We start from the raw sequence: 26,567 nt of genomic DNA, 5'->3' as shown, positions 1-26,567 counted from the left end.
TCTGCAGTGCATTACAATTTCTGTGACCGTTTCAAGTAATGTGAAAACATGAAACTTACCATTATAGCATTCCCCATTTTTTCCAAATGACACTTGTACATAAAAGTCAGTTTTAAAACGGTTTTCAATTTAAAATTGCAAATGCCTCCATAATTATTGACGTTCCAATATGCCACAGAACATCATGACAACAGCAGATACCACTGCAGAAGCTGTTCTAATTAGAGAGAGAGTCTGACATCTGGGAAAAGGTAATAAGCCATCAGTAGCTGATACCAATAGGTAGTTGAAGCTTTGGTCATTTAGGTCTGCCCGTTTTCCCTCCACTTTACATCTTGTGAGAAGGTGAATGGAAGACTTGAAACTTGACAGGGATGAATTATGAAATGCTGCATAGGTGGGGTGCAAACTCAGATACAACTCTTATTCATATCACAAGTCTCAAGATATTAGGTTTTGTTAACCCTATGTGCTTATGCCCAGGTCACCAATGAGCTAAGCACAGACAACCAAAAATCCCAAGCCTGAATCAATTCAGTCTTCTTCACAGGTTAGCGTAAGCTGCATAGACTGAAATGATAAGCAAATAAACACACATTCACTTTTGATTCTAAAAATGCAGCCATATCCTTGCAGAAGCCAGGGGTCACTAGAGCACAGCTCCCTGCTTGACTGGAGCAGACAGTTTGGGCCAAAGCTAGCTCCACCCATCATGCAAAGGGGAATGGAGTTGCAGGGGAGGTGCAAAGCATCATGGGATGCTGGGGGACTGCAAGTTAACTTGAATCTGGAGGGGATCTGGGACAGAAGTTCAATAAACTGATTTAACCTAAATCAGTTAAGTTTGATAATACATCCACCGAGGTTTATCTTAAACCAGTTTTGGGCATTTGGAAAGCAATTTATGTGCACTGAACTTCTGTTGGTTATAGATCCGAACCGGTTTCCAATCGCTTACACCAGTTTGCAGAATTTCTGTTCCTAGCCACAATGTCTACTGTCACTTCTGTGTTTATGCATGGTTTTACTACAGCAAGAGAAGCATGCTTGTTTCCATGTGAAGAAATGAAAGCACTGCTAAAATGTGCTCTTACATGTTTCGTTACACCAAATAGATTAAAAATTACAAGTACTATTTCTAGTTTTACAAATACTCAAGTAGTAATGGTATTTTCATTTAACTCCTCTGATACATCACATATGTCAGGAGTAGGTAACCCTCACTACAGGTGCCAGAGCATGGCAAGAGAAGGCATTTTGCTTGGCACGCATGCCTTGGGGCAGACGGTAGGGAAGGGGCCAAGGCTGCACTGCCATAACCAGGATCAGGCCCTCATGGCTCCCCCTCACCATCTTCCCCTGGCATGCCAATATCTTACAAGTCAAGGCTGCTGGTATTTTTGGCACCCTGCCCAAAAACAAGTGCCAATCCCTGATGTAAGCAGTTATGTTTATCATGAAATTTAGACCTGAAAAAAGAAAGTCATTGGTTAGTTTTGATACTATTTCTATGCTTCTACTTACATCCTAAGAGGATTTACAATCTCTGTCCTCAGTAGCTCTTGAGTTTCACTATAATACTCTACATCATTCTTTTCTTTAGGTCTAAGTAACACAGTATCCAAAACTGAGCTAAAAGAAAATAAGCTGGAAAAGAAAAGAAAAAGTTACTTTCGTTCTGCAAAATGGACAAACTTGCATAGCTGGGAAACGTACCATAATTGAGCAACAGGACAAACCAATAAAGGCAGAAGGAGTAAGTAAAGCAGTAAACAAGAAAGGTAAGAACAGAGAATAAAAGAGAGCATATATACATAAACACAGTACTGACTGGCTACTAGTAAAAGGATTCAGATTAAGAAGTTATTTATCCCCATCAGTGAATATAACACAATACACACTCAGACACCAATCTGATCCAAGTGAGTTCCACTCATTTAAAATGAACAGGTGACATACCAGGTCACTCAGCAACAAAGTAAGACATACTATGTTTGTAACATTCCTCCCACTCATTCAACATTATAGGATGAACAAAATATATACATACCAGAATAAGGTGGAATCCAAGTAACAGGAGTTGTAATGACCCTGAATCCCTTTCTTCTTTCCAATCATTGTCTCTAAGCCTTCTTTTTCCATTTTTGGGGGAGTGTTTTCTTCCACCACTTCACTTAAGTATCCTCCAAAGGCTGAAATTTTTTTTTTTCAAAAAGTCACTCAGGAACCTCAAATACTACCTCCACTGAGATTTTCCTAACAAGTGTTTAGTAACCAAATCATTTCTTCAAGTGAAAAAATACCACAGTCCTTTCTAATCCTAGAATAGCATTCATTGTGGAATCTGCTTTGATTAGGGGAAACAATCCAATGTAGATGGTACACAGTCCTTAAACCAGGTTGCTAGGTTAGGAGGCCTACTGCACTGAAACGGAGTTTTCACCCAATGCAAATCACTGAGTTTCTCCTTGTTTTTAATTAATTGTTTGTTTATTTATTTTACATATTCCGTTTCCACAATCTTTTGGTATGAATGTTCAGAAGCTTAATTTCCCTTTGCCAAATGCATCTAATACAAGATAGCATAATGGGGAAGCCTAAATATTTAAGGATGGAGAGGCTCAGGCTCAGCATCAGATACCAAAGCAGTCCGAATCCAACGACACAAGGATATTAACGTTGGCCGGGAAAACATCCCCCATTTTAAATGGTTAAATAAATCCTCAATAATTCCAAGTGTAAGTACACTGCATGAGACACACACTAAGCATCACCATTATACAATCTTTCAGACTGCAGTAGTGAAAAAGGGCTCAGACTTCTTTAAATTAATAAGCATATTTTCTCACTTTAAAGTTTCTGAAAAAATAATTCAGAGAAATGTTACAACTGTATTCTGCATATTACAGTCCACCATTTGCTAAACAAAATGGCCAATATTAGCATTAAAAAAAAAATCTGTGCAATCTGACTGAAACCAGAAACCATGTCAATAACACATTGTAAATTATTAAGAAGAATATATTTAATACCTAGAGAATTGCAGCGTTCAATCTGGTTGGAAACAGGTTGCAGAGATGCAAACCTAGAATCTGGCCTGCAGCTCTTAAGTTTAACAAAAAGAGCCTTCTTTGGGGCACAGGTGAAGTATCGTGTTCCCTTAAATGTGCCATCTGTACAGCCTGCGCATTCATCTTCCTAAAAAACAAAACAAAAAACCCCACACATGAAAGGGTTTAAACTTTTCATAAGCACTGTTGGTTAAAGGGAAAAACAGCTCTAAAAATTGCCATTTCTAAGATTCTGGAGTGAGATGTCCAACAAACTTTCCACCTTACAATCAACTCTATAAAAACTTTCCTAGTGTATAAAAGTTTACTTGGAATGCAATTCAGTTAAAGCTTCAGTTAAGCAGCAATTTGTATTTATTTACATTAATTATGATATCAGCATCCTCCAATTGCTTTATAGTTATGTAAACTACAGTAGTTTTGGTAACATGTTTATTCCATCCAAAATAAATAAAACTTGACATTTGAATAAGGGGAAACACTATATACACAACCCCATTTTAAACAGACAGCACGTGTATAATCTACAACAAACTACCATAATGGTATGCACACAAAAGGAATAATAAAAGTTTCAGAGTCTTAAAGTCACCTCTCCGTGCCCCCATCGCTACAGGGGGGGGCAGGCAGTGGAGAGAAGGTAGTGTGGAGGTTAAGCAGCTTGCCTCTGCTTGTGGTCTGCCCCCATGCCACTTCTTCCCCACCCCGTTTTACCCTTGCTTCACGCCAACAGCCTCTATCCCCATTTTAGCCTGGGGCACTGAGCATGGCCCCAGCTCAGCCCAGCCAAGGTAGCAGCCATGCAAGTTGCACACCACTGCTACAGGCTGTGCTCAGTACTCCAAGTTGCGTGTGGGTGGAGCCTGGCAGTGTGGTGAAAAGGTAAACTGGGGGAAGGAAAAGGGGCAGGTAGGGGAGCAGAGGGGAAATGGCAGGGTACAGAGGTGGTGGTGGGGAGCAGGATGCAGCTATGGCCCTAACCCCAGGTAAGAGCTGGATCTTGAGCCACAGCCACCGCTTGCCTGCACATAATTTTAAGACTAGGGGCTCCCTGCCCCATATCTTAAGTGGTGGGGGGGAACCATGTCTTAGATTTGAGTAAATATGGCAAATTAAGTTGAAGTCTTGCTATCTCAGGAATGTTATTACTAGCACTAGAATGTACAGAAGCGTTCAGTCTGCTAGCGTTCTACATTCTAATATTATAAAAGCCTACGTCTGTCTGTCTGTCTGTCGGTAACACTTTACTTGCACTTTGATTGGCTAATGGAAACAGCCAATCAGAGTGCTCCAAGCATGGAGAAGCGCTGCCATGATTCCGAAGCCGCGCCAAGGACTGGACAGCAAGTGGGGGAGCCGAGGCCAGCAGCACAGTTTTAACTATGCTGTAATCCAGAGGTAGCCAACACGCAGCACATATGGCCCAAGTGCCATGGGCAGTCTGCATGACATGTAGCAGATGAGGAAGGGACCAGGAAACAGCAGCATGTGCCAAGAAGCAAAGCAACAGACTGAACAGGTTGCACAGAGCAGAACACTGAGTAACAGATCAGGCAGGGGAAGGAGATCAGGATGGTATTCAGGAAAAAGTGCGGTCTTGATTTGTGGTATGCCTACCAAAAAGCCTGGCTCCACTGCTGTAAATGGATAGATATATTTCAGGGAGCCCCACAGATTGGCTTTTTTGTTCAGTAATCTATTTCTTAACTACAAAATTCTTCCATGTTACAAAACAAAACAGCAAAAAAGGTAGAAAACAAGTTTAAAGGTTTTATTATTTACCAGTTCCAGTCCAGCTAAAACTTCATTAACCCCTGGTGGTTGACCAATCCAGCGAATTACTCCATAGAAGGGAGGATTCTCCTTTACCTCAGCCAGCGAACCTGCTTCAAGGCCGTGCGAGTTACTGACAGGCACTGCCGATGACGGACTCTCCTGGCTGGCAACAGTGTTCACATCCCCAATAACTGATTGGACAGATAAAGAGAGAGGACTATGTCCAATAGTGCCATTAGTGGCGGATGCTTTTGTCAGGCTAAAAGGCAGAGAATGAAATCTATTTTCAGTCGATACACAGTTTGTTAGAGGTGGCTGTAGTGGCGGTGAAGAATGCCCAAATCCAGAAGATGAGTCAGTAAGTGATTTTGCAGGATCTTCAGCAACTACAAACACAAAACAATAAATGAGTTTAAAACTGAATTAATAAATCTACCTGTCTTGCCAAAGAATAGTTTTGGCTGGGAAACCATTCTCTTACTGCAACTACAGGTGGGATATTTTGGGCCTAATTGTTATCAGTTTTTGTGCAGGGACCCTGAGAATGGAGAAGCACAAGAAACCTCCCGAACTGCATCAAACACTACTACAAAGAAACTAGGTATATCTTGCTGTGCACAAATACTCTTGGAAGCAAAAGACAGCTGGGGGAGGAGTTTAGATTAATCCCATCCAAGTCCATAGTACCCAATACAATGGCTCTCAGAGGGGAACCTGCCACAAAGGTGGTAGTATAAGCCCACTTTCCCAGCATGTCAGGAAGTTCCAGATATGTCCTCTCTCAGATGCACTATGCCATCTGCCCTTCCTACTGAGGGAAGACTTGCTAGTCCCCCACTTCCTGCAGCACAAGCCAGTATGCAGATGATAGAAATCTGTGTACTTTATATACACACATACATAAGCTGTGGTGCAGTTTTTCCAGACCTTGTAAAACCATTGTTTTTCCTTCTAGAATAGTTTTTATTCACATTCTGTTTCCTAAGCAAACAAACAGTTTGTTACATCACATGGTGGAGAGCACACATTTCATAGTCACTGCCAATAGGCATAATACTAAAATTAGGCATAATACCACCAATGTTTACTTAAAAGAAGCTGCGCATTGTAAGGCAGCAAGGAACAGGGATTTTTCTAGGTCAGAAGAGAGGATGCCAGCAGGGAACACTGAAAGGCTTATCATGAAGATAAATATAGAATATAAAATTTTCTTCCATTGCCAGTGTTTATGGTTGAGTTCCAAAACCACACATTTTATAGAAATACATTATGTGGAATGACTAGAACTATAGAGAAGTCAGACTCTTAGTACGCAGGGCAATGTGAATCATGAAATGACTTTAAGGTGAGCAGCTGTAATTAACATGTGTCTTACGTCTGCCTGTCACTAGTTTTAGATTACGTATCTTCAATTCAAGACGTTACTTGCACACTGTTGTATTATAGCATAATTTGGTTCTAAAGGAGAAAGAATCTGTCGCCAAATGCTCACAGAATAAAGTAATTCACTTGTTATGAAGGAGAATAAATAAGTCATGAGTAATTCAGTGCTAGATAAATGAGATCACAACCAGATATACTAGCGCAATACTATTTTTAAGTGCCTTGCATCTTGCCTCAACTCCCTAGCTAGTCAACAATACACAGTTGGCATTTACAGAGCAAACAGCCTAAACCACCTTTTTTTCCTTGACAGCTTTATAGTTAAGTGATAAAATCTAAGTAAAAAAGAAAAACCACAAACCCCACAGAATTACCGCTTACTTTTAAGTCAGAGAAATACCTTCAAGTAAGCTGATTTTATAGAGAAGTGGGCTTAGCATTTCCTCAGCAGTCAGGAATGATCTTAACTTAATTCCATTTTTAACAGTTTATTAAGCAAAGAGACTCTTGCAGTGTGTTTCTGCTATAAACCTGTGTTTTTAGCCATTTAATTATTTTTCCAATTTCAGCCATAAACACTCATTACCAAATGGAATACTTGCTATGAACCTAGAAGCAATTTTAGAGGCTAGTTAGAGACTTACATGATGTCCAAAACCAATCAAAGATTTAATGAGGCTTTAAGCATTTAGTTTAATTAAAATAATTGTTTTCATTTTTGTGTATTATACATAACTTTAACTGAATATTTTGTATACAGAACTATTAAACTCCCATTAGTAAGAAAATGTATTAATTGCATAAAAAGCTGGCAAGATTTCATAGACATTTGGGCTAGAAGGGACCTTGGAAGATGATCAAGTTTAGCCCCCCGCCCAAAGGACAAGAAGTCAGATGGGGTCATAGGATCCCAGCAAGATAAGCATCCAATTTACTCTTGAAGGTGTTCAATGTAGGTGCTTGAATCACCTCCGATTGGCAGGGTGTTCCAGACCTTGGGGGCTCGGACGGTAAAGAAATTCTTCCTTATGTCCAGCCTGAAACAGTTTTGTAGTAGTTTGACCGTTCCAACTCATCATCCCTTGGGGCGCTCTGGTGAACAAACGTTCCCCCAGATCCTGGTGGTCACCCCTGATAAACTTATAGGTGGCCATCAGATCACCCCAGAGCCTGTGTTCTTGCAGGCTAAAGAGCTCCATGGCTCTCAGCCTGTCATCATAGGGTCTACTTGTCATCATAGGTCAAGCAAGACCTACCCGCAACAAACCTGTGCTGACTATCCCTTAGGATGTTGGCGTCGGCCAGTCCATTAATGATGGCCTCTTTAATAAAACTTTTCCAAGATCTTTCCCAGGATAGAAGTCATGCTCATAGGCCTCTAGTTAGCCGGATCCACTTTCCTCCCTTTCTTGAAGACAGGCACCACATTGGCCTTCTTCCAGTCTTTGGGCACTACACCAGAGCGCCACGAGTTTTCTAAGATCCGTGCCAGAGGCTGGGCTACGATGCTTGTCAGCTCCTTGAGTACCCTGGGGTGTAGATTTTCAGGGCCAGCTGACTTGAAGGTATCCAGCTTCTCAAGGTGTTCCCTCACAAGGTCAGCATTAATAGAGGGCAGGGGATCTCCATCACCCGCACCTTCCTGTCCCGTAGCAGGCATGGACGTCCCATGGGACTGATGAAAGACTGACACAAAGTACCCATTTAATAGGTTGGCTTTTTCCTGGCCACCAGTTGTCAGTTGCCCCATCTGGTTCAGCAGGGGTCCAATGTTGCCCTTGCTTTTCCTCCAGCTCCCCACATATCTGAAAAAGGACTTCTTATTGTCCTTGATGCTCAAAGCTAGTTGGAGTTCAGTTGCAGCCTTGGCTTTCCTGGTTTGCTCCCTGCAGGACCGGACCAGTGCAGAATAATCCTCCTTGGAGGTGAATCCTGTCCTCCAACCTTTGTAGGCTTTTTTTAGCCTCAGGAGGTCTGCAAGGTCCCTGGAGAGCCAGGGGAGCTCCTGTGCCCTCTTGCTGCCTTTCCTCTGAGATGGAATAGACTTAACTTGTGCATTGAGGATCGCTCCCTTGAGGAGCAACCACTCTTCTTGAACTCCCCTCTCCCTGGGGTCATGGTTCCTTAGGGCCTCACTGACAAGCCTCCTGAGCTTGTCAAAGCTGGCTTTCCTGAAGTTAAGGACTTCTGTGTTGCTGACTGACTTGCCAGCTTTACGGCGGATGATGAAGGTGATCAGCTGGGTATCTTCATAAAATAATTCTCTCACTCAGTAATGAGCATCTGAGATTATTTCCTGTGTTATACATACCCAACAAGGACTACATACAATGCACTTAAGGACTCATCTATTCCAAGCAGGACTGAAACGCTAAGGTTTTCGGTTAACATTAAGCATACATCTGAGGACCTGTCAACAAATGTTCTGCATAAAAAACAACAGATAAGTTTGCCCCAAAAACATTTGAAAAATAAACTTACTGTAATTCAAATTTACCTTTCCAGTATGCCACATTTAATAAACACACATTAACACAAAGGGGGTACAAAAGGTACCACATTACCTTCATCAATATACCATGGGTTTTTTGATTTAGACTGTGGTTGAGAATCAACTGAAGAGCCATTTAACGTGTAGAAAACTTCAGATCTGCTTCTATTTCCAGGCTCAGAGGCAGATCCTAGAAAACAAAGCAGATTTATTTGGACATGCAGAAAGTCACCATATGTTGTTTTTGTTTCATAAAACAAATTATTCTTGCAAAGACAGCTATTATCCCTACCCAACCCAGTTCTGTGCCAGAAGTTCCTAGAATCCAGAGAGAACTCCCATGGAACCCCGCTTTGCATCTGAAGTTTTATGAAATCAGCAACATTTGTTCAAAAGATTTTGAACACAATCATAATTACTCTTAAAAAGTACCTGTAATTTTGGGCTTACTATGATTGAATAAGCTTTTATCACCACCACCTCTTGAGGTAAAGGCAAGTTTAGGAGGTCTTCTGTCTTGTGGTATTGTCTCTAGAATACAGTACAAAGAAGTTTGAATATATATGGCCAAATAAAACAAAGTCTTCAAAATATCACTTTATAAAACAAACAAACAAAAAAAAAAAGATGTCTCATTTTCAGGAAACTCAGGCCAAAAACTTTTCAAGCCTGGGTTCTCAAGGTTAGACTATTAAAAAGGTAACCCAGGTTTTTTTTTTTCCCCCACAAATAAATAATACACCTACAGGTACATATAGCTCCCTTGCAATTATTTGGGAGTAGGGGGTGAAAAAGCAAGCTGATTTTAGTTGTTATCCAAGTATAATGTCAATAAACTAAACTTGAGTACCCAGATTTGCAATTTTAACTTCAAATATGTTAGCCTTTGCACAAGGAGCATTATTCAATAGAAAACAGAATGTTCTGACCTTCATGCAACAAAATACTGGATTACTCAGTATTTGTGCTTCCCAATGAAGGAAGCTGTTCTAATACACAGCTGCAAAGTTGTTTTTAAACCAAAGACAACATGGATTTATTTTAACAGAAAACACAAAGATGTTCTTAAGAACCTAGTCTTACATGCTTGTGGAAGGAAGTGTACAGTGGTTTTCCAAACCTTATTAGGCCCTTGGATGCTACCAAAACAGAGAAAGAGATTATTCTCTCCTGCTCTCACTTTTGGAGTTTCATTTCTGTCATGGACTAAAATGCCTCCAGTTAAAGTATCACAATCAGCATTTAACAAAACCCTAATGTTTCTTTTTTTAAAAAGCAGTTCTACAAAATTGTATCTACAAGTGAAAATGAAACAAAGCTCTCTAAATTCTCCGTTTATGGTATGCACTTGGTAGTAATTTGCAAAATCAGTTTCAGTTTTTTCCATATATTTAGATCATGAATGGAAGATTTTAAGACAGTCTGCTGCTAAAAAAAAGCCTAAGATGAACACTGCAGATAAGGAACCATAGAGGTGGCCAATACCGAAAACAGGATTTCAAAACAGACGTATATTAAAATTACTTATACCCAAGCACATCTAATGATATTTATTATTAGACCATGGTTTGTTTGTTTTTTTGCCATACTTAGTTTTTTGGTCATAATAACAGAACACTTATTGGCTGTAAAGAAACAAAAAGTCTTTTCCCCCCTGACTACATAACATATGGTTTTCCCCTACTATACTGGAAAGAGCTGACAAAAATTAAGAGGATCTAAAAGAAAAGGATAATAATAGAAAGTGCCTATATTAAATGTTACGTAAATAAATACAACCATATTTCCCTTCCCCTCCCCCATTTTGTGCAAAATAGGACTAAATTCAGCTCATCGTTGAAAATAGCAAGTTACCATGCAAGCAGAAAATTGCCATTTCTTCAGCACGTCGTCAGAAGATTCAGGGCATGCTAGATCTACTTTAAAGAGTTCAAATGGAAAAAAATTCCCATGTTTCTGAATAAGTATGGCAGTTCAATTACATTTTTGCAGTGTAACCCCTTAGGAGTAATACTATTACCACACTTCAGTTACTTTGGTTGGAGGACATGAGATTATCTCTACTCAACCATCCAGAGAAATATTCCTTCAAGAGATATTTTTTTAAATAGAAATATTTACCATTTAAACATAAAGCATGTATCGACTTATAAGATCTTAGAATTTACTATGACTAAGTTAACAATAATTGTATTTTAATAGTCCTTTTAAGCCTGTAGACCTAAAGTTCAGTGATCTGTTTAAGCAGTTGCATAACTTCACACAAGTGAGTAACTTCACAAAAATACACTCTAAAAAAGTATGCATATGCCCAAACATCTTACAGAACTGGGACCTTACACAGCATTTCAGAAAACTGACAAAAACAAAAAACAGTTTGGTAACTAACTGGTAAACTCAGTTCAGTTTAATACATTTAAAGTGACTTATCACCTACTTCTTTATTTTTGAAGTCTACATTTGTTTTAAAAGTAGAAAAAAAACATTCGCAGAGTCTCACTCCTCCAATAAATATTTATCCTTTTGTAGCTGAATTTTAAAAGGTCACCAATGAAAAATGCTCGCTCTTTTGAAAGCGCCATAGTTTTGTTGTAGCCATGATGATTCAGGGAATAGCAAGACACAAGGTCTGTTTGGGAATAACTTTTACTGGACCAACTATGTAGCTGGAAAAGATGTCAGACAAGCTACTTTGAATGTTTATGATTTTTACTGATATAACTGCAATAAACATTACCTGCCATTAATACATGGGAGTTAAGAACTCTTCTCTGGAGAAAAAGCAACAAGAAAAAAAAAAGAATCTAACACGCTATGTGGCTTGACTAAACAAACAGAGTAGCACATGTACATAATGCTTCCATGAGTGCCATTATGTATATGTACCACTTCATGACACATCTGAACTTGAATGTACTCAAGGAAAAAGTTAGTCACTAAATTAGAAAGAAGTGGTACAGGCTGCAGCTGTAAGACTGCAGCCCAAAATTCCTGGGGAACGGAAATAAATATAAGCATTTTTAATAAAGTTTTTAAAAAAGGACAATTATCAGTTGAGGGTGGGGGAATTACATATTCTTTTGGGACATTTCTGTGCCTTCATTAAACACACTGCAGTTAAACCGCAGCTACAATTCACAAATTATCTGAAAAACAAGCCCTTGTGCACAAAAGGACTGCAATTACTAGATGTTAGTTTGTCATTTGAAACTATTAACATCATAAAAGTTTCTCAGAAAAGGTGCCTATGATTACTTACTGTTCATTCTGTGCAGTGTTAAGTCATAGGTTGTTACTTCTTTATTCTATAGAATGGCTTAGATTTCATATGCGGGAGAACAGGTTTCTAGTCAAAGTATTCAGAATTGCTCAAAGAAACCAACAGGTGAATAATCAGAAGCTATACAGGAAGGATTACACCACTGCTGCAAGTTTTCAAATGAAAGGACTAAATGAAAGGAGTTGCAGAGGCCAAGAAAGCTAAATCAGTGGGATATATTGCTATGTTTTAAATGCACTTGCAAGGCTTTGAAAAATGTTAACTAAGCAAATGTACATGAATAATACTAAAGATACCTGGAATAACGTCATTGATATGCAAGAGAAGTGTACTTTCAACACTTGCAAAACTGCACAACTGTATGCCATTGTATCTTCCATCCCAGTTTCCAATAGGATTGTCCTAAAAATAGAAAAAAAATGAGGATTTCAAAGTACTGTCCAAGGGAAGTGTTGCAGAGCTTTTAAAGACTTATCCATGGGCTTAGATACAGGTTTTACCTTTGTGGCAAAAGCAGAAAACTACAAGGTTTGACAAATACTTGCTTAGCTACAGCATTATATATCCTGAACTTTGTACATGATTCAGGATTTTCAGTCTCTCGCTCATTAAAAAATAATAATAGAAAGAAAAAGGGTTTATATTTTAATATAAAACTTAGGCCTGTTAAAATAGTACGATATGCAATGTGATTCTATTAACACTGGCTTTGATACAAAAATACCAGATAGAGCTGATGCAGTCATACACGATGAATTACCATAATATTTTTAATTTTTTTTTTTTTTTTTTTTTTTTACTCACATGAACAACGCGTGTATTAAAAAAAGAAGAAAAACACACACTAAAATACTAGTTTTAAATATATTCTTAGCAATGACAAAAAAAATAAGCTTCTTCTTCCTGGCAAATAGTCCCTGCTTCAATAAATGTGTTATCTACTAAACTTATTCTATACAACTAAAGAAATTAAAGACAAGCACTGTAGCTATTCTTACTGCTACTACAGTCCACTAAAGAAGCAGATCACAAAATAGTCTCTCAAAATCTCAGAAACTGTTTATTTTAAAAGTCACGAACAAACAAAGCAGACATGACAAATTTCATACTTCAAAACCTCAGCAAGTCTCTAAAATATATAGCACGAACACAATTACATAAAAACGTTGTGTGCAAAATGAAAAAGAACAAATCAGAAATGCACGATTCTATTGTAGTTCTCTGAAAACAAACAAGCATATCCTCATAAACCAAACTGGTAACTTAATAATATTGAGAATGATAACTAGCATGGCAAGTAGCTCAGTGGAGGCTCCTTAAAGAACCCATATTGTTTGCCTGACCTGTTTAAAGTCAAGTAATATATTGTTACCTGATACTAAAAACAGCCACTAAGTGGCATCTTTACATGTTGGTGCTGATTTCCCCACTTACATCATTAGCCTCCACTGAAGTAGCTTGTAGATCACTGCTTTTTTCTTCTATATTGCATGTAATTTACTATTTAAAACACACATGCAAAAGTAATTTAAGTTGGATTAATTTCTTACCATGTCCACTCCAACAACGTATCCTAAACTTTCGTTTCCTGGTAAGACATCACAGAATATAACTGTCCCATACTCTATACTTTCTCCTATCTTCAGAGAAACCCTGGAGTTGATCTCTAGAGGAGGAAGTTCTACCTGCATTGTGTCAACTGGAGCTGCATAGTCATTCTCCAGTTCATTGTCATCATCTTCCAGCAATTCTAGTTTGTCCAAAGCAACAAAAACACCACAGTCTTCATCACATCTGAAAAGCTGCTTGCCTTGGTACTGCCCATCAGTAAAACCTTGACCACGACCTTCTTCCTGGATTTTGGAGAGAAAAATAAAAAATATCAACCATCCTCCAGAAAAGGACTAAACAAAAGGTACCATTTTGAAGGAACTGCAATAAATCGGTGATGCCTCTACTGTCAATTCAGCAAGGCACTTTAACAAGTGTGCTACCATAAATACCTGGTGTCATTTTACATCAGTTCCATGACTCCACATATGCTTATAGATACCTATATGTGCTGAAGCACCTTAAGCGGGGCCTTGTTTACTAAACATGCAAACATATCCTTGCTGGTATTCAAATTTTAACATTCCAGCAGTACAGTTCCTATCTTTTTCTCCACACAAGGCTACAAGGCTCTTAAATGAAGAAGTTAAGTGTTGACATAAGACAAATTATCCTGCTGAAATGCTGAAAGTTTCATTCTATTGATATAAAAAGGTATCACTGTTATAGAGAAACAAAAAAAAAAAAAAAGGAGAGGAAGAAGGTGGGGGCCCACAGATGCAGAGACTGAACACATCACTACTTCAGAAACTGCAACTGGAGTACCTTTACTTCCCCTCAAAAATCACTTTAGAATACAACAACTTTTTTTCTTCTTTTAAAGATGGTGGTAAAGCCTGGGGTATGAGTAAGAATGACTTGGCTGGTGCTCAGGTCAAACAAGGTAGTATCAGTAAGCTGATAAAAACAACCAGAAGCTATAGCAAATATATCTGGTCCCTAAAATTGATACTGTACATCTGTCAGTCATTAACAAATTCATAACTGATGAAGTTGCAGCTAAACCAAACAGGAGCTACGGATAGAAGTAATTGCCATTTCCACCTCTTCAAAAACATACATTTTTTTCTAAGTGTGTAGATTTTCCTACCACTCTCACATTTATTGCCAATATTCTTCTTCAGGCCATAATGTAACTATCAGAGCATCTTCTAAAAGAACATCTTTTTAGAAGCATGCAACATTAAAACTCTGCAATAAGCACTGGCTGCCAATTAGCTTTCAAGGAGAATATAGGGTGTTAATTTTAAACACATACAGACCTAAGTAAACTCGTATTTACTTAACTGAGACTGCATCTTCCCAATAAAAATACTGGTAGCACTCTTCTTACAGAGGAAAAACAAAAAACAACATACTTCCTATGGGCCCCAGACCTTTGGATTTCACACCTTCAGAGCCTCAGTTCCCAGACTCTGGCATGTGGAGTCAAGTCCAAAGTGCAGTGATATTAGCTTGTTTAAGATTATTAAATAAAGGCAATTTTTTGTAAGAGATTAACCAAATAAAGTTATAAGCTGTGTTCTGGATACCGTGTCATCAGTTAACTGTTCAAGAAGTACATTTCTACGTTTTATAAAACTAAAATAAGTTTGTCTCATCTAACATGCCAAGTATGCAAGAAACTTACCAGCAGTTCCACTCCAAAATATATCCCTGATAATGATCTTTCTTGTAACAGTGGTCCTCTGAAGCGAACAACTCCAGGAAATTTATCTTCTCCAGATCTCAGCTGTACTCTTACAGGTGACCCAACATCTATATGGATGCCTTTACTTAATCTACTTTTGCTTTTAAACAAACTGTATCTTTCTTCACAGTTGGTAATGGCCAAAAGCAATTCAGCTAATTTTTCTTTTATTTCTACCACATCTTTCTCATCCACTAATAGGACCGCATGTGGCTGTTCCAGAATCTTTAGTCCAATCTGTATTTTCTTGCCTTTAGAAGGGATATTTCTGCTGTGTCCCATTGAAGAGCGATCTTGAAATAACTGGCCTATGCTACCCTTAGGTACTTTCAAAAGCTTTTGAGTTTGCTTGTCTATGACACTGCATTCTTGGAGAAGCAAATAAAAGACCCGCTCTTCCCAATAGGATGAACTCGCCTTTTCTTGACTCCATAAGCCTGAACTCATTGTGATTAAAATGGTTGTAAGTGGGCAGTTATATTCAAGGAAGAGGAGTGACTGACATTCTCACAGTACTGGTTAAGAAAAGTTCTGCTAGAGGGTCCAGACTTTATACAATAATTCTGTGTCCATGCGGCAAAGAGTTACATTCATAACAAAAATCCTAGAATAAAATGAAAAAAAAGATAATAAAAGTTTGAGAGCAACTGTTAGAAGTTAAGCAAAACAGAGTACATTTAAAAATGCACAAATTCTTCATTTTTCCCCAAGCAACAAAAAGTAGCTTGATAATGCTTACAACAAACAAATGTCTGTACATTTTGGTTACATTTATAATTCAGTTATTTATGGTTTATTTTTCTCCAGTGCTTTGAATCAGGGAGCTATAGAATGCAACAATCACATACAAGTAAAAAAAGGAAGCAGCAGTAACTTTAATTCTAATCAAACTGAAGAAAAGAGCCCAAAATTACAGGCACATTTTGAAAAGGTTCTCTCTGAAGTGAGGATCTTTTATAGAATTTAAATACTTTTTCTGAATCAGAAACAGTCAAACACCTGTGTCATACAACACACATTACATGCTTCCTCTGTAGATTAAACAATTTTATTACAAGCTATTACATGATTGTCAAGCAGATAGACTATGAAGACACAATAGGAATAGCAACATCAATTTTAATAACAAAATAATTTACTGTAATAATAAGGAACACTAGAATTACTTTACAAGTACAACCTATATGGGACCATATATCCAAAACATACTATTTATCTTATTTAAAAATATTTAAGAGAAAATATTACTGTTCATTCAGTGTATCATCTTGCTTTTTAAAGTGTTCTATTTAGAACACATCAACTTTACTATCCAGCTGGATAAAATGGATTATCAGAATGGAATATAGAAATATACTTCATGTGTTACATCCTATATTCTGGAGTTTAAAAGTTAACACTTAAAATCATGTGGACAGAACCACCATCAAGCAGATTACATGTCAAATGAATGTTTCACTAATCGCTTATTAATTTGCCTCCTCATTTTTATGCTTCTTTCCCCCTCTTCACATATTTTCCCTGCTTATGTTCAGGCAAATCTCTTGAAATCTATTTCTAGTCCCATCACACAACCCAAGACCAATTTGGGCAGCTATTCAGAAGCAAAAGCAATTAATGACCATTAGGAATACATATTTGTTTTCAGTCTTTTTTTTTAAGACCAGAAAAGTACTTTTTTAGCTTTCTTGTAGCTCAAAAAAGTTCTGCTGTAAGAGACCAATAAAAGATGAATGGGAAAATGTAAGCACTTAAAACTTTCCTTAAGCAGTAGGCTTTCACATACTTCTGCACTAAAAAACAAAGCCTCCTGCTGGTACTGTTTGACAATAATATAGCCATTCAGATCCTGAACACAGAATCTATTTAGTCTTTCCTGAATCTGCATATGGGTGTCAATGCCATTGGCATTCTGCATCATGGCAGCAACTGGTAGGTAGCACCAGTGGATCCGTAAGTCTGTCTCCATTCCAAAAAAACCCAATAAGGGTGCACGTGTGGTTTGCAATGCTGCAAACCTGTCCACGGCACTGCAAACCGTGAACATTTGCTCCACTGCTAATTTGCAGTCTGGCAGGTTTTTCTGACACGGGGAGGTCCTGGTGTCAAAAAAAGAAAGGAAAAGGTTGCACAGTGCACACATCTGTGTGCCCAAATTGCAGCTGCTATAACCATAGAAAACCCCCAGATAAGACTGCTGGGGCCAGCCCAGGTACTGGCTCCAGCTTTTCCTACCCCACCCAGAGCAATTTGCCATCTGCCAGAGCACACATGTAGGGGTGTGCCCACACACAACTAGCAGCTGCTTTTTGTCCCCACGGAAATGCACGTTCCCGCTCATGGGGATGCACCCTTGAGATGCATCTGGGCAGTTTCAGATGCCACTAAGGTGAAATCTGGAAGTTTGACTGTCAACCTGTTTTCAAGTTAAAGTCATGATAATGATGTTTAATGACTGCTTCCCCCTACATATCAGTGCTTAACTGAATTGTGACAATTGGAGCTCAGAGGTCTCTGTATTTCTAGAGTTAGAACCAGGTTTCAAGTCTTACATCCTGATCCTGTAAGGACTGATGAATGCTTTTACTTCAGCTGGACTACTTGAAGTGTGTAAAATGAAGTAATGATGCACTGAGTGTAAAGTTAAAACACAACTTTCAGTCACTGCAGGATCAAAGCCACAGTCATTCCAAATATCATATGCCTAAAACGTAACAGACATCAATCTCAATGCATGAGAAAAAACCCTGTTAGTCAATCTGCAAAAATTTAGAAAAGAATAAAGAACCTCTCTTAAATGAGTTTCTTTTGTTGCTACTGTAACGATTGGTAAAGCGCTAGTAGTATGCAACAATGAACAGCATAAAAATATGAGCCTATGAACAATATAATCCAACATGTTCAAAAGTACCGAACTTGACTGAAAATCTTAATGCAGCTGCTATACATAATATGATGGTGCCATTATACTATAAACAATTGTATCAATCTTCCAGTTTGACTAATCAACAGAAATGAAAAATAATGAATTAATACCACCATTAAATATTGAATCAAGTATTTTTCTAAGTGCAGAGACAGCTACTAGTTAGTACTGAAGGTAGCTTTCCATTAGAGACCCAGTACTCAGTCCTTTACCACCAGCTTTGTAAAAGAGAGTGTATATTTAGGTAACTGTGAATGGCTACTATGTATGCTACCTTAACAAACTGTCATCATTAGGAGCAAAACACATCTGTAATTTTTGTTTGGCATTATTTTAGTAGGTAAATCAAAGATTACAATGGGTATAGCATGATCTGGAACAAGTTTTTGCAACTTCAACTTTATTTTTATTTTAGTATATATAATCTATTTGGACCATCCCCAACTGAACATACCATTGTTTCAATGGGATAATGGATACAGTAGTTAAAATATACACAGAATACAAAATAAACAGCACCATAGGAACATGAGACACAAAACCATGTTTGCTTTCAACATTCAAATTAACTCATGCTAAAGTTAATCATAATTTCTCATCTCCTTATACTGCATATGCTGTGTATGACCAAGCATGTCAGACCATCATAATAGGTCAAATGAGACTAACATCAAAACTTTCCATTCATTTACAGTCTTATTCCGTGCTCATCTACATTAATACCCAAAGGGGCCTGTGAGTTAAGGGGGAAAAACATATTTAGATTAATGTGATTATAAAGTCACACTATGGATTTATAAAGTTACAAAGTTTAGACCAAAGTTTGGTTGAGTTTGAAGCTTCCCTAAGCTTTTTCTGACCTGTCTTGATTCTCTGTAATAGTATATGCTAGGAACTCATCTGGCCAAGTAAAAGGTTTGTTCTGAAATGTGAGAACTTTGTTTCTATCCTGCAATAGTCTGACTCAGGCTAAGCAAGAAGGTTAATATCACCTATCAAGTTTCAGCACAAATATACACAAATCCATTGCTTTCATTCAGAGTTAGAAAGGCTGCACTGTTTGACCTGTCTCTTGTAGATACCCACATTTAAAAACCACGTATTGAACAGTTACAGAGCAAATTAATATACCATTTCTAAAAGTCTAGTGAAGACAGCCATAATCGAGTGAGCAAATGGCAACAAAAATATAAGATAGCATGCTTGCAACACAAAAAAACCCATGCTTTTGAAAAAACAGACTTTCCATTGCCAATGTGAATTTACCATATCATTTAGAAAATTTAGGACCTTTACAACAACCTTAACTCAAACCAATGAACTGTTGGAGGTCTGGTGTTTTTAACCTGTATTTATCATTAAGATGCTTAGTATTTTATTTTAAGGAATACTGTAAAGCAAAAAAAAGAGCAATATTTATTAATTGTCAAAGAAATGGTTTGTCCCTTGTTTAGAAAAGGCACCACATTGTAAACATGGGCTACTTTTGCAGGTGTGTGTGTGATGAGGCAACCACCACCATGGCATGGTAAGAGAGTAGCAAGTAAAGCTACTCAGTTTACTTACTGTAAGCTCTCCTGTGCCTTTGCTAGGGAGGGCAGCATATAAATTTCACAGCATATAAATTGGGGTTTGAAACCCCAAAAATTCACCTTTAAATTTCCACTTTAACTTATACACCATATCAATACCTCGGCTGGACCCTGTGCTAGCACCCTGCCGCACAGGAAGGCAGCATGCTGGTGGCTAGGGGCTTCCCTGGCACCAAATGAGGCCAAGCCAGGCTCCTGCCTTCCCCCGGCCCCTGTCGAACACCCCAAAGCAAACCCCATGCCCATCAAGTCTTGCCCGCCTCTCCCACGCCCAAGGGTCAAGCTGACAGCAGGCTGGGCAGCCCCCAAGTTCCAGGGGGGCCCAGTCCTTCCATCTGCAGCAGCAGTGCCCACTGGCGAGAGGGCCGGGTCCTGCCCCAGCTCGGAGGCACTGGATCCAATTTTCCAGTGAGCCTGCCTGGGCTTCCAGTGCCATGGATGCTGTCCCCACCACCAGTGCATCCAGCCACCCTCCTGCTGCCCCCCATGCTCACCCACAGCCCCTTCCCAGGAGAAGCCAAGCATCCTGCAGGCTACAGGAGCCCATTAAAGGCAGAAGCAGCAAGGGGCCCAATCCTTTTTTTCGGTGGAGCCTGCCTGTCTCCTCCCCTCCCCCCCACCATGCCCGGGGCAAGCTACTGGTGGACAGGGCAGCCCCTGAACTGCAGGGGGCCTAGTCCTTCCCTCTCTCACGGTCCAGCTGGGTGGCTGCCAGCCGCCTGGGTGCTGCCCCAACTCAGAGGTGCTTGACACAACACTCCCACGAGCTGCCAGGCTTCTGGTGCCTCCTGCACCATCCCCGCCACCTTCTCCTGCCACCAGCTCACCCAGCCACCCTTGTCCAACCCTCCCAGTGAGGCAGGGTCAATGTATACACCAGATCTACAAAAACCCTTACGCTTTTTAAGCAGAAATACAGGGCTGAGGTCTGTCTACACCACATCAACTCATACACCGTAAAATACGATAAATAAATGTCAACAGAATGCCTTTTCCCTTGTGCAGGAAGCGCATTTTGATCGCAGTGCCAGACGAAGGCTGTAACGCCGAGACACAAGGCAATCAGACTGCCAGCTCTTCCCAGCTAAGCTGACAGGCTGCGTCTTATCTGCAGAAAACAAAATACCTTCGCTTTGAAGCCCCCGGATTCCCTAAGTGCAGCTCGTCAAACAAACTGGGGTGGCCGGGGGCGGGGCTTGTTACTAATCTGCCTCCTTGCTTCTCCGGTGCTGGATCCGTCGGCAGAGCAGCGCCCCACCCGGGCCGCACCTCCGCCCCGCAGAGCCCAGACCCACAGCCCCGCGCCACCGGGCCTAGCGACGCCCCGCGCGTCCTGCAGCGGAGGAAGCGTCAGGCCGCGAGCGCGGGGGGCGGCCGCAAAGCGGGGAAGGGGCTGCCCTCGCCTCCCCGCGGACCCCGAGCGCCGCTCACCTTCGCCTCATCCTCGGCCGGCGGCTCGCAGCGCTGCCCAGGCGTCCCCCGTACAGGCCCGGCACCGCCCCCGGGACTTTCCCAGCGCCCTCCCCCACGTGGTGCTCCTAGCTGCAGCCCCACACCCCCCCAGCTCCTCAGACGCTGCCGGCGCCCGGCCCGCGACACCTGCCCTGCTCGGCGCCCGGCACCGCCTCCTGCCATTCTCCGCAGCCAACCACAAAGCGCGGAGCCGGCTCGCCTGCCTCCCGATTGGCGGACAGCGTTGTCACGGGAGGGCCCGACTCGGGGATTTCCACTCCAGCAAGCTTCGTTGCGCCGCAAGAGGAGGCGGGAAGAGAAGGGAATAGGGAAATCGATCCGAGCGGGCGGATTGGCCAAGCCCTTGGATGCTCGCTTGCCGATTGGCTGCGGCGGGGACGGGAGCGAGGCGAAGGGCGGGCAGAGAGGGAAGAAGAGGGTGCTTTGATTCCATTGGCTCCCTGAGCCGATATACGCTCTGGCCATTGGCCGTCGGGGGTGGAGGGGTAGAAGAGCTGAGCTTCCAGCGGGGAGCGGAGGAGGATGGAGCTCCCTGACCCCCTAAAAGCCCACCTGCCGGGGCCTTGTCACCAGTGCAGTGGCCTGGTGGACCCAGGCCCCTCCCCAGCACTTGCCAAATCCCTCTTCCAGGGTTGGAAGGAGACTTGACTCTTGGGGGGGTCTACAAAAAAGATTGGGCTGCCCATCAGGCTGCCTTAATAAAATCAGAGACCCCCCAGGTTATGATTTTCAAATCTTAGGGGGGGGGGGGCCTCCTCTCTCATGGCATGTGTCCCCCCAGCTCTGTCCTAATTCAAACCCTGCCCTCTTCCCTTAGTTATTCAGTCACAGGGTACTAGGACTGCGCAAAATGGCACCGTTCTGTTTCAACAGAACAGGGTTTCTTTCAAATTTCATTTAGATTCGAAACCGCTGTTCTGTTTCATGTTGTTGAAACAGTTTCGCTGTTTCAACACTGTTTCGCCCATAGGTTATAATGGGGAAGCTTGAAACAGCCTATAACTTCGTTGTTTCTGGCCTGATTTGGATGAAACTTGCAGGAACAGTAGCCCCTTCTGAGGGCATGAAGCCTGCCAAGGTTCAAGGAGATAGGTGCAGGGGGTTCAGAGAAACTGCACCTGAAATCTTGAAAGAAAAAAACTCACATCACAGCGGGGTCAAAACTGCAGGGGTGGTGGCCCCTGCTGAGGCAACAAAGCCTGCCATGTTTCAAGAAGCTAGGTGCAGGGGTTTGGGGGAAACTGTACCTCAAGCTGCTGACAAGCAAAACTTGTGACGTGGGTGACACCGTGTGTGGGTTAAGGCACAGCAGGGTGAAAGCTGCAGGTCTGCTGAGGCCACGAAGCCTGCCAGCTGTCAAGGAGAAAGGTGCAGGGCTTCTGGGTTCTGGGGCCCTTCACCTTTGGCTGCTGACAGGCAAAACTCATGACATGGGGGGTGTTTGTAGGACTGTGTCTGTCTTGGGGCACAAGGGGGTGAAAACTGAAGGCCTGCTAGGCCCTGCTGTGGCCACGAAGCCTGCCAGCTGTCGAGGAGATCGGTGCAGGGGTTCTAGGGCCCTGCACCTCTAGCTGCCTACAGGCAAAACTCATGACATAGGTGGGTGACACTGTGTGTTAAGGTGCACCCTCACTTAACTGACACCAAAGCAAAAAACAGGGCAGTTCAAACAATGCTATCTTTTATGCAGTTTTTCCATCCCGTCCCCAGAGCACTGGGATTGGAAGGGACCCCAGGAAAGGATGACAGCCACTGGCCAGCTACACAGTCAACAATGAAAGCACTCCTTCACCCCACCCCACCCCACCCCACTCCACCCCCCACTCTTCCCCCTTCCTCTCCTTACTTTAGTTTCTGTTTCCCTGCAAGCAAGCCCAGCTTGAGCTTTGAAACTCGAAACGTTTTAAAAATTTCGGAGTGTTTCACTTGCCTCATTTTGTTTCAAGGCTGTTTCGAAGGTCTCCGTTTCATTTCAATTTTGCTGTTTCGAGCTCGAAACAAGTCAAAACAGTGTCGAAACGAAACTGCCGGAGAAATTTCGCACAGCTCTATAGGGTATGGCCCTTTCCTCAAGCCTCTGTGTGAAAGGTCAGATTGCCCCAGGTCTGGTCCCTATGCACCTTCTCGGTTCTGATCCTTGAATTTTTATTTTCGAGCTCGTCTCTGGCAGAAGCAACCCCTTGTTTCGAGCGTGATCTTTACCTTGGCTCATTGATGGGTCTTGAGATGACTTAAGAGTCACTCTGATGTGCTTACCAGCTGCCAAGCTGCAAGCCTACTTTAATAAACGTAACTGTCACTTAATCGCAGGGACTGAAACTTTGGAGGAAATGCTAGTTATTGCAAGATGCATATAGAAATTATGAAGTGGCAGTGCCTCCACATGTATGACCCCTGTAGTGCCTATGAAAGCATGTGCCCAGCGTCTTAACCAGGCTCCAAGGGGCAGGCCATCTAGCCCTTTTGGGTGCAGGAAATGTTCACCCGATCTGGCCACAGAAAGTGGTCTATAGCTGTGATCAAACACAAGTGTATAGATGCAGACAGCTTCAAAAATGTCCGACTGAGTGAAAATCTGAACCCTTACTGCATGAGGGGGGTGAGATGACCTTTCAAAATAAGACTGTCTTCTGTAAGTTTTGTCTGCGCTGTCTGGCAGTCTGTCGCTTTTTTCAGAATGGGAAGGGAGAAAGGGAGCAGGAAGACTTCAGTTGTGGGGGGTTTCAGCACCTGCTAGAAGGTGGGGCAGGTATAGTGGAGCCCCTTCCGCCTCAGTGGGTGGCTTCAATTCACCCACCCCACCCTCCAGCACCAAGAACCCCTAGATTGGTCTGCTCCCTTTCATAGATTTCATAGACATTACAGGCTGGAAGGGACCTCATGAGATCATTGAGACCAGCCCCCCTGCCAGAGGCAGGAAGTCTGCAAATGATCCCAGCAAAATAAATATCCAAATACCTTTTGAATGAGTCTAGAGTAGGTGCTTGCACTACCTCTGGGCGGAGTCTGTTCCAGACCTTGGGCACTCAAGCTGTAAAGAAGTTTGGCCTTATACCAAGCCTGAATCGGCCTTCTAGAAGTTTGTGTCCATTAGACCTAGTTATCCTAGATGATAAAGCCATCATATTTAACGATTTCTTTGCCTCCATCTTCCTAAGCAGGGACCAGAACAGCCACCCCCCCACTGGGCCCCCCCTCAGGCCCCAGGGGAGGCACACCTGGGCCAAAAGTTAGTGAGGAACTAGTTAGGGAGCTTCTGGAGGGACTGGACATGTTCAAGTCAGCTGGTCCGGACGATCTCCACCCTAGAGTACCAAAGGAATTGGCAGAGGTCATTGCAGGACCCCTGGCCCAGCTTTACGAGCACTCGTGGTGCTCTGGTGTGGTGCCGGAGGACTGGAAGAGGGCCAACGTGGTTCCCATCTTCAAAAAGGGGAAGAAGGAGAACCCAGGAAACTATAGGCCAGTTAGTCTTACTTTGATCCTAGGCAAGCTGTTTGAGAAAATAATGCTGGCACACATCCATGAGGGGCCAGCGGGGGATTTCATGCTTAGGGGCAACCAACATGGGTTCATCAGTGGCAGGTCCTGTCAGACCAACCTGGTGGCCTTCTATGATCAGATAAGCAAATCATTAGATGCAGGGGTAGCAGTGGACATAGTCTTCCTGGACTTTTGGAAGGCCTTTGACACTGACTCTCACCCCGTTCTCATTAAGAAACTGGGGGACTGTGCTGTCGACACCCACACAGTCAATTGGGTTGCCAACTGGCTGGAGGGCCGCATCCAGAGAGTGATGGTGGATGGGTCATTTTCAGCCTGTAGGGATGTGGGCAGTGGGGTTCCACAGGGCTCCGTCCTTGGGCCCGCACAGTTCAACATCTTCATCAGCGACTTGGACGAGGGGGTAAAAAGCACCCTGTTCAAATTTGCTGATGACACTAAGATGTGGGGGGATGTGGGCACTCTAGAAGGGAGCAATAGGCTACAGTCGGACCTAGACAGGTTACAAGAGTGGGCGGATGAGAACAGGATGGGATTCAACACTGACAAGTGCAAAGTGATGCACCTGGGGAGGAACAACCGGCACCATACCTACAGGTTGGGGAACTCCCCTCTTGCCAGCACAGAGGCAGAAAAGGATCTTGGAGTCATCATTGACTCCAAGATGAACATGGGTCGGCAGTGTGGGGAAGCAGTCAGGAAGGCCAACTGTACCTTGTCGTGCATCCACAGATGCATCTCGAGCAGGTCCATGGAGGTGATCCTCCCCCTCTATGTGGCACTGGTCAGGCCACAGCTGGAGTACTGCGTCCAGTTCTGGGTGCCACACTTCAAGAGGGATGTGGAGAGCATGGAGAGGGTCCAGAGGAGGGCCACTCGTATGATTGGGGGCAGCAGGGCAGGCCTTATGAGGAGAGGCTACGGGACCTGAACCTGTTCAGCCTCCAAAAGAGAAGGCTGAGGGGGGATCTTGTGGCCTGTTACAAACTAGTCAGGGGGGATCAGCAGGCACTGGGGAAGTCCCTGTTCCCCCGAGCACTGCCAGGAGTGACCAGGAATAATGGTCACAAGCTAGCAGAGGGTAAATTTAGGCTAGATATCAGGAGGTGCTACTTCACGATCAGGGCAGCTAGGGTCTGGAACCAACTTCCAAGAGAAGTGGTGCTGGCCCCTACCCTGGGGGTCTTTAAGAGGAGGTTAGACAAACACCTTGCTGGGGTTATTTGACCCCAGTAATCTTTCCTGCCATGGCAGGGGGTCAGACTAGATGATCTGCTCAGATCCCTTCCGACCCTAGAAACTATGAAACTATCCCTTGGGAAGCCCTGGTGAACAGCTGTTCTCCCAGATCCTAATGCTACCCCCCTTATATACTTATAGGCAGCCACCAAGTCCCCCCTGAGCCTTCTCTTCACTGGGCTGAAGAGTCCCATGTCCCTCAGCCTACAAGTGCGCTTTGGTTCCCCCCTGGAACCAACTTCAGCCCGCAGGTGCACCTTGTCTGGCCCAGTGGTTCCTTGACACTGCCTGACCAAGGCACCACCTGGCTGTTGCACGTCCTGCTGCCCCACAGGCAAGCAGCAGGGCTGGGGCAGCTCCATAACTGGACTTTCTTTCTAGGCAGCCTCAGCAGCAGCAGCCCCTTCTGGCTGCCACTGCAGCTGCCCCCAGCCCCACAGTAGCAGTGGGGACCAGTGCACGCAGCCCTGACCCTGCATGCCCCACACCAGCTCTGGGCTTGCCTTTCCAGGCTGAGCAGCAGCAGCGTAA

General features: G+C 42.6%; 1 protein-coding gene across 3 annotated transcripts in view; it reads right to left on the bottom strand.

The window, feature by feature from the left end:
* CYLD (CYLD lysine 63 deubiquitinase) overlaps positions 1-21,376 on the bottom strand; it is a 32,276-nt gene extending 10,900 nt beyond the window's left edge. Inside the window, exons 1-10 of one of the 3 annotated variants that reach the window (XM_090062290.1) lie at positions 21,252-21,376; positions 15,243-15,906; positions 13,552-13,854; positions 12,298-12,403; positions 9,154-9,252; positions 8,795-8,911; positions 4,854-5,233; positions 3,033-3,198; positions 2,051-2,192; positions 1,525-1,647 (exon numbers count right to left, since the gene is read on the bottom strand). In XM_090062290.1, the coding sequence (XP_089918416.1) occupies positions 1,525-1,647; positions 2,051-2,192; positions 3,033-3,198; positions 4,854-5,233; positions 8,795-8,911; positions 9,154-9,252; positions 12,298-12,403; positions 13,552-13,854; positions 15,243-15,749 (1,943 nt within the window). In that variant the 5' untranslated portion in view covers positions 15,750-15,906; positions 21,252-21,376. The remainder of the gene's footprint in view (positions 1-1,524; positions 1,648-2,050; positions 2,193-3,032; positions 3,199-4,853; positions 5,234-8,794; positions 8,912-9,153; positions 9,253-12,297; positions 12,404-13,551; positions 13,855-15,242; positions 15,907-21,251) is intronic. The other 2 variants (XM_090062291.1, XM_090062292.1) reach the window with 2 other exon arrangements.
* Positions 21,377-26,567: the final 5,191 nt, after the last annotated feature.

The sequence above is a fragment of the Crocodylus siamensis genome, chromosome 9, assembly GCF_052110815.1.
Source record: "Crocodylus siamensis isolate JL-2025a chromosome 9, ASM5211081v1, whole genome shotgun sequence".
Taxonomy (NCBI): Eukaryota; Metazoa; Chordata; order Crocodylia; family Crocodylidae; genus Crocodylus; species Crocodylus siamensis.
The sequence above is the reverse complement of the archived record's forward strand: the minus strand, read 5'-3'. Positions and strand labels throughout refer to the sequence as shown.